Here is an 8782-nt window from a genome sequence, read left to right on the forward strand (position 1 = left end):
ACAGTGCAAAATCACCGCCAGGTGGAAGCACTTTGCCTCAGAATCAACAATGACAACATCAACTCGAGAGAGAGCAGCGTGAGAGAAAGACTCGAGTCTTTGCCATGCAACCGGCAACCCAGTTGACTAAGGACTAAATCTGTGCTCAGAGCTATGTTCCGTCTTAAGCTAAATATTCACCTAAATCCTAAGGCGGCCAGCAAGCGGTCACCATAATGAAGAGGTTCCAACAACCTACGGCTACGCATTCGAGCGTTATTTACAGAGTGAACACGAGTGTGTGCCGTGTGGTAGGTCACCCTGTGTCCTATGGACTTGGGCAGACATTTTAAAAAAGCTGTGTGCAGCAATCTAAGTGGGAAAATAATCTTTGCTTAAACAAACTAGTCTATGAAAAGCCATTTTTTAAAAATATTAATGTGATAGAGGGTAGCTGGTGACTCATAGACACAGACTGGCACATGTGCAGACGGGGGGGGGGGGGGGGGGGCACATGATGGGGAAGGTGTCAGATGTGCCCTATAGCACACCTGGACAGAGGCCATGAGCCCTCCCTCTGGTTTTTCCTCACCAGCGACCCCATGTCCAAGATGTTTCCAGAGAGTGTGAGATGGGTGGATGGGGGGGCTTCTAGCAGTAGGGGAGGATACATTCTAGAATATTCCAGCTAGGAGCAATAAAAGGGTGGAGTGGCTAGGGACAAGGACTATTTTGAGAGAGTTGTAGAGGTGGGAGCATTACCCCGCTGAGGAGTTTAAGCATTTGCTGTGAATGTTTCCGAACGTAGCCAGTCATCAGCTGCCATGGGAGCTAAAACCCACAAGTGTATTCAGTATTGTGGTGAGATTGGGGAGACAACCCCTATCTGCCCTGTTACATTAAGATAGAATTCTTTTAACTTCTATAGGCCTGAAAAGTTATGACACCATCAATATTCTGTTGACATTGATGATTTAGCTGCACTTTATCCCATTGTCTATTACACAATGATCTCTTATAGTGCGGTGGAACAGATAGCATTTATACAGGTGGCGGAAGCTATGGAACCTTCCCATACTATGCATGCAGTGATTTACAAGGAAATGATGCTTTGTCAAACAGGTGCATAAGACATAAGATGCAAAATAAATCCATATTAATATTAAGCTTAAGAGAATGAAAAAGTTTTAAATTGACATTTTTAAGTAAACTGGTAGTTTTTGAAACTAACATTTCACTTTCCTTATACATTTTGTAAGCATGCTTTGTTATATGGTGATATATATATATTGTTACATCTGATTCTGATCATACCTTTTGTCTCATGCAGAATTTATTCGGGGGCTTACAAACCTGGGTGGTATGAATATTTGAAAATGATTTTTGTCTGCATGAGATTTCTCCAGTTTTGTTCATTACAACAAAGTGATTTTTTTAATAAAAATATATTTGTAATGACTAGAAATTTATAGTGCATTCAAAAATGTTTAAGAATTAAAACTTTTCCTCCTTTGTGTTGAGTAAGCAGCAGCTTTGTTGGTATAATCATCTTATTGGGCCATAGCAGTCACTGTTGTTTTGAAATGTTAAATTTGATGTTGTTTGGGATCATAGTATAAGAGATCACGTCTATTTTCTCATGCCTTAAATGAAATTCTATTAGGGAAAGTCTGTTAAATTCTGACTGTTTGAATAAAATCTGTGTCAGTAATAATATACATTATGATCTTGCATTGTGCATCATCACAGAATATGCTCACCATGTTTGTAACATCTTGTAACATTAAAGCTTATCAGAAAAAGCTAAAACAAAAATCAAAATTACAATTATGAAACATGTCAAAAGCATAGGTCTTCATCATACAAATAGGATAAAAGTAAGAAAAGTCAGAGAATGGAGCAAAACATTAAAATAATGGAATTAATTTACAGTATAGGGTAATAAAAATGAGATGTTTTTAAGTGCACAGTAACACTGGTTAAGTGCAACAATAATGTTTTTGATTTGAAAATAGGGAAATAAAAATGAAATTAACTTACAAGGAGTGGAGCATTTTAGCAGAAGTGCAGTTAATGATGACTTGAGAAAAGTAATCTTGGCAGAAATCAGACAAATGAAAGTCTTTATTTAGGAGGGTAACAGAATGAGCAAAGGTTATGAGTTTTTAACATCTAGCCCTCGATCTAAGTAGAAGGAAATGAAACACATTAGTTAAAAACAAGGCATTAAAATCATAGAGATAAATTATTATATATGTACAAACATAGGGGTTGATATCTGAATTGACGGATTTTTTTTTGGCTAAAGCACTATATAGTAACTTGTACATGTTATTTTGTCAGTGAGAGTAATAGGTGTATAAGTTAGATTGGAAGCCTTTGTAGGTAATCAAAAGTTTTGAAATGGGCGTTGTAGGAGTCTCACTTTGAACTTGTACAGACTAGATTCCATACTTTGGATATGTGAAGGAAGGCTGTTCCAAAGAACACTGCCAGAATAATTTCAGGCTTGAGTAGGTCAATTCTCGGTAGTCATGTTTCACCTTCACCAAATCACAGACAAGGATCAAGTGTTAGTAGCATGGACAGATAACAAATGACACATAATACTGAAGCTGCACTTAAAATTCACGATGAAGATATTATCCCTTATTGAAAATTCGTTAATTGGTAAGATAGTATGTTATTTAAAAAAAATTGTCATTCCAAACAGAGTGCCTCAGAAGAGGTTTGATAGGAAACATATTTCGCTCACTAGATTTGATGCTTCATAGCTTAAATTATTTAGCATTGTCAGAATCTTGGTAAATATTTTATTTTTGGCTGATGCAGTTATGGTACAACAGAAATTGTAGACTTCTATGCAACAACAAGGCCGTGTGGTGGTGCCCATACACTGACCTACCCACACAGGCGGATATCCAAAATAACCAACATAAGGTGAGGAGAAGCCATAGAAATAGAATTGAAATAGGTTTTACCTTCAAGAAGAAATTATATACTGGTTTGTAAATTTCATCATATGATTATTTTACAGATCAGGAACAATGTACTAGAAATTCTTTTCCAATGAACTTATTATTAAAATCTTTTGTTATTACATTCAATATTGGTTTAAAATAATCCCTCATTATTTCACAAGACATTCAAGCTCATGGCTATATTTTACCTTTTTACACAGGTGTTACTAAAAACATAAATAGTGTAACCCTGTTTGAAGAAAAAGTTTGAGGACACCTTTTCCTTTTTTTAAAAAAAATGTTTCTTATGGTAATCAGAAAGAAGGCTATATTCTGTATGCTATTAAAGAAAAATGTTTGAAGATGCAAGGAGGATGATTTACCATACATGTTGGAGTTCAAAGCAGAAAATTCCAGTTTCATTTAGTTCATTTTGCATTTTCAAAGGCCTTCAAGCTTACATAGACTGCCTATATTTGCTGCAAAATTTTCTCATGTATTTTGTTTTGCTTCATTTTAGCCAGCTTTTCAGAGATGATGATGGAGAAATTGTTGCCCTTGACCAGTAAGTCATATAAGCATTAATTTTCTTATTGAAATCTTCATTATGATTAGATAGTGCAAGCTACAGTTAAAAAAAAAAAACCAGTGCTGCTGAACTGACAAGAAAAGCTTTTGTAATAGAGAAGCAGCTGTAGCAATTGAATTACAGCGATGACATGGAGGAGAATAGTTTGCTAATTGAATTGCTGAGCCTCTTTTATCTTACTGATTTGTGACCTACACATTATGACCCTTTGTTTTTGCGATTCTTGTGATCTTGATGAGGAGTTATTTAAAAATTGGTAAGGAAATGGTAAAGGCATAACAGCGAAACAGACATTGTGGTAGCTTTTGTAATCCTGAGATTATGATTAGCATTTCTCAGTGAAAGCAATTAATCAACACTATTAATTTATGTGGAATAGACTCTAACCCCATCATGTGTCTCTAGAAAAGAAAAAGAAATGGACGTGTTGGGAGCTAATGGTCAGATCTACAGAGGTCGCTTAGAAGAAGCTGGACTTTTGGAAGCAAAGATGCCTTCAAATAATAAATTTTCACGCCCACAGACTTCACAGGTGACAGTTCAACATCAGTCTTATGTACAGTTTATGTTATTTGCTGGCTGAGTGATGACTGAGCTAAATGATTATGTTCTGAAACATTTTAAATATACGTGTTTTAGCTAGGAGTATTTAGTCATGAGTTTTCCTTTAGATTTTTGTCATTTCTTTTCTGTGAAAGCAAGAAGATAAAGGTAACAAAAAAGGTTCCCAGTTTGCTCTCTGTACACCTTTAAATTCTTGCTGTTTCCTGGCTTCTCAAATATTGCCTAAGTTTTTAGAGATTGAGCAGGATAAGAATTACAAGCTAAAGACATCTGACAGCTTAACTGCTGGAGGCCAAGAAGCACAAGAGCATATGTATATTAAAGATTATACAAAAACATTTTATCCTTTCAGAATGCCCGACAACGTCCAGTCTCAGCTCGAGCTCCTTCAGGTGGCCGCAACACACCTCAGGTGCGTCCACCATCTTCTCATCAACCCCGGCCTCAGTCAGCACTCCTCTCAAACATGCGTATGAAGCAGACACAAAATGAAGAACTCTCTCAACCTGATGACCAAACAGACATACATGATGGCAATGTGGTAGACCAGGAGAGGCGAAATGGCAAGTGAAATACTTTTCAAAATTAGAAATCCCATGTCGATACATAGTTAATTTGCTTTTTTAAAAAAAAAAAAAAAAAAAAAAGAAATAGCCTCTTAAGAATAAATGTTTTATAAATCCAGCATAGTGATGTACATTTCTACATCAGAAGAACAAGCATGGAAAATATTGTCCATGCTGTATAGGTGCTTAATACTTTGTTTTTATTTGTCTGCTCTGTTTATGTTCTCTGTATGTTAGTAAATCTATTCTTATTCCAGTAGTATTTGATAGGTTTGATATCACATTTGCAATATGTTGCTAATAGTATATTTTTGTGGCAATCTACTTTAAATGATTTGAACACAGTTCAAAGATTCTAAAAATTTCAGCCTTTTAGTGAGGCAGGTGTACATTCAAGAATCACTGATTACAGGAGGCAGACCTTTAACCCCTCTCATTTTTTTAAAAACTGTCATTGTTGCAGTTCACTATGAAATGTGACTGTCTAAAGGAAATGGTAATAATTCATTTGCTTTCAAGTTTCATGCATGAGTTTGATTCATAGTACTGTTATAATAAATGCGGGGAACTAAATTTTTTTCTAAATTCTCTAATTTCATGTACCATAAAGTATTTTCATGTTCAAGAGAAAAGTACTTTGTGCTTTACTGCTCTGCATTAGAAGAAGTTAGAGATCAGGTTGAAAGTAACAATGGTGCCGGCATAAAATTTAGTGCAGGTGTGATCTTATGGGCTCAATGTTATTTTGCCATATTCATCATTACATGCTAAATAATAGTGCTGATGCATTTACATCTTTCTCATCTTACATTAATTGCATAATGTTAGGATTAATATAATGAAGAGCTACTAGCACATATATTAACTCAATGTTGCTAATAGTAATGTTTTCATTATTTAAATGAATATGGAAAAGTGCAAGAAGACCGCTAGTTTGATGGAGGCAGGCCTATGGACCTTGCTTCATCGGCAGGAACACTTTTTGAACTGGAAACACAAGACGTGTGCTTTGTTTAGTCACATTTACAGATTCTGCCATTCTGCCATGATTCTGCCATGTGCATTAGAGAACGTAGATTCATTCATTTCTGAATGTGAAGTTTTTGATGTACCTTTAGGTAAAATGCAGCATTTTTGGCTGTTCTGTGCCTCTTTGGAAAAATTGATTGTATATATTGGCCATATTCTTTACCAGTATTAAAAAAATCTGGTCTCCAAGTACATTTGATGTATATTGGAGTGTGCCTTTATTATTATTATTGAAGAAGAATACAGTTGTTATAGTAATGTGATTTCCCCTGTAAACTCCAAAGCAAGAGTTTGTATATTATTGCCTTATCCAGAACTGGGTGCCTAAATGAATATATGTATTTATATCATGAAAATTTTACAGCTGTTCTTTACTGTTTTATAAGTACTTTTGAAAATTTCGCTGGAGAGAACAAAATTCTTACAATATGAGATATTAAGGGGAAATATTTTAAGGGAAGCCCCTGTAGCCTAATGGCAAGTGCACGCAAGGTTGGTTGGTTGCTGTGTGCAATAGAAGGTTTGAGTTCTGCTTTGGCCTAAGCTGGTCAACTCCCTAATCTGCCAAACAGCTGCTTAACAGATACAAGTACTTTTTTTATTATCAGAGAAGGTAAAAACAGCAAGAGAATTAGTCTTCTTGTTCTACATGTCATACCCTACTAATGGCCACTATTCCCAAATTGCCGCTAGGTTCGAGGACTTTTTAACCCTTAGCTATTACCTAATTTGGTGGAGATCATGCATATTATCTTACTTTAACCCCACTTATCTGGAACCGATTCTAATTCTTTTCTCATGCTCTAAATACTTTCTTAGACACAGCATGGTTGTGAATATGTTATCTCTGTGGCTGTGAGGACTTTGCTAACTGCATTGATTATTGCATTGATTATTGCATTGATTATTGCATTGTTAGACAGCATCTTGGACACACTATGTCAACAGTATAGACTCCCACAATTACACTTTAAAAGTCAAAGATCAGGATGTAAATCATGGGCCTTTTGTAGTGTGTATCATTATTTTTCACCTGTGGAAAATGATTTTTAACCTGTACTTGAATATATCTGGCTAATAAATACTAAACACATATAACGATAATTTTGTAACATCCACCAAAAATTTTAAGTTTCAATCAGGACATTTGGTGAAGAATACTTAAATTGGTGCATAAAAGTCATGAAGTTCACAGCCCCTTATAGGACAACATGATAAGTACTATATCTGCTTTTTTGCATATTGTTGGTTTCTTGCCTTATTTATATATATATTAAGCAGTAACTTCATATTTATGTAAATGAATTGATATATATTATATATAGTCTTTCAAAACTGTGATATTGTTAATTTTCTTTTGTTTGTTGAATGCTTTAATATATCTGTTTTTGATTGTATATGACTAAAAATATTTCTAAATCTGATGTTCAGTCACAGAAAATGTTACATTTCATGAACAATCATATTAATCATTTCAGTCTCATTTTGACAAACCATAATTCACTTTAGTGATCTCTAGAAATATATATAGCTTAATTTATTATATTTGAGATTAAAATTTAAAGCGTTGTTCTATGGAGAGATTCCATGAGTTCATTTTTTTTTTCATTTACAAAAGTGCACATAAATTAGCAAGTCATGAATATCTTTATAGTCAAAGTAGACCCCAATCCCCTTGCTTTATACACATATATTCAACAGTAATAAAACCAACATAAAATTATAAGTTTGTAAACTAGCTTCTTAAATAATATACTACACATTCCATCATCCTCTTTAAAGAATGCTGCTTCACTTCGTTTAATAAAGACTGGATATTTTATAGTGTGTTTCTTTAAGCATGAGTGACCACGAAGATCTTTGGGGATGAGAAAATGTTAGCCCTTTTCCTATTATAGTGGATTTTGAGAGAATGTGCGCGTCACTTTGGTCCAGTGGCCTAAAATCTGTCTACAGGAAACAAATTGTACTCCTCACCTGGCAAATTATTCTTTACAGATGAATAAAAGAGACTAAATTCATCAAAATTCATTGTGGCCAAATCATCATGGGTTGGGGTCAAAATCAACTGGTACCCCGCATGTCAGTAAGCATAGGGTTTCAATGTTTCATCAAAAAAAAAAAGAGCAGAAATTGGTGCACACAATTTTTGTAAATCTCTAAAGCATAAAAAAGAAGACTGTGTAGATGCTCCTTATATTCTTGGAGTACTTTTTCGATCATTGATGTTGCTTCAGTTCCAGAATTGACGACCATGTACCTCTTAGCAAATTCTTGTTATTATTGTAAAGCGCTCAGACTGATGGGTGGTGGAAATCATAGAAAAAGATGAAAACCTATACATACAAACTTCTAAAGAAGGATGAAAAAAAATCCTTTCATCCATCAAATCAGGGAATACTATGCAATAGTTTGTCTCCTGCTCAGTTGTCATTGCTCTTGGGTTTCAAAGTACATTCAATGGGAATTTCATTGAAATAGGGTGGCAGTAAGATTTTCTTAATTGAAAATTAGTTACATGGCTTATAATAATTGTAAGCATCCAATTAGAGACAATAGTAATATGTTGCCACGATCGCTTGCTATGTATACTGAGCATAGAGGCTGGCCAAATCAGATTAGTTTCCAAATCATGATTACTTGAAGATATATATTTTTCTTCACTGACTGTTGCCGAAGTTATCAATGCTGTAAGCATAAAACTATCCAATAATTTTCTCTGCTATAAATTTGAATTCTTTGCTAATCGAAAACAAATTTTTAGAATTAAAAAGAAGTATCAGCTGTAGAACACGGTCTTGATTAAAAAGGTCCTATATAGAATAAATCAGATAAAAGAAAAAGCCAAAAAAAATAAAACCAAGACAACCCTAATTCTTATTAAATAAAACTGGGCACATACCCAACTATATATATCGCTAAAATTTTTGCTGTTTACTAGGGAGTTATACCGTGTACAAAATTGGTCTACAATTATGTGAAAGCATTGATTTTGCAATTGTTCACCCTAAATAATATATATTTATCTTAAATCTCCACACCTACAAAAACATGAATAAGACTATTTAATGGACTTTTCTGATTAAAAACAAATT

General features: G+C 34.4%; 1 protein-coding gene across 4 annotated transcripts in view; it reads left to right on the forward strand.

Moving 5' to 3' along the window:
* LOC112554885 (uncharacterized protein C16orf96 homolog) overlaps positions 1-7509 on the forward strand; it is a 42085-nt gene extending 34576 nt beyond the window's left edge. For 2 of the 4 annotated variants that reach the window (XM_025222989.1, XM_025223224.1), the window contains exons 15-21: positions 1310-1339; positions 2812-2919; positions 3460-3504; positions 3934-4060; positions 4445-4655; positions 5122-5154; positions 5575-7509. In XM_025222989.1, coding sequence (XP_025078774.1) covers positions 1310-1339; positions 2812-2919; positions 3460-3504; positions 3934-4060; positions 4445-4655; positions 5122-5138 — 538 coding nt within the window. In that variant the 3' untranslated portion in view covers positions 5139-5154; positions 5575-7509. Of the gene's footprint in view, positions 1-1309; positions 1340-2811; positions 2920-3459; positions 3505-3933; positions 4061-4444; positions 4656-5026 lie in introns of all 4 variants that reach the window. The other 2 variants (XM_025223060.1, XM_025223142.1) reach the window with 2 other exon arrangements.
* The last annotated feature ends 1273 nt before the right edge of the window (positions 7510-8782 follow it).

Source organism: Pomacea canaliculata, linkage group LG1 (assembly GCF_003073045.1).
Source record: "Pomacea canaliculata isolate SZHN2017 linkage group LG1, ASM307304v1, whole genome shotgun sequence".
Lineage (NCBI taxonomy): Eukaryota > Metazoa > Mollusca > Gastropoda > Architaenioglossa > Ampullariidae > Pomacea > Pomacea canaliculata.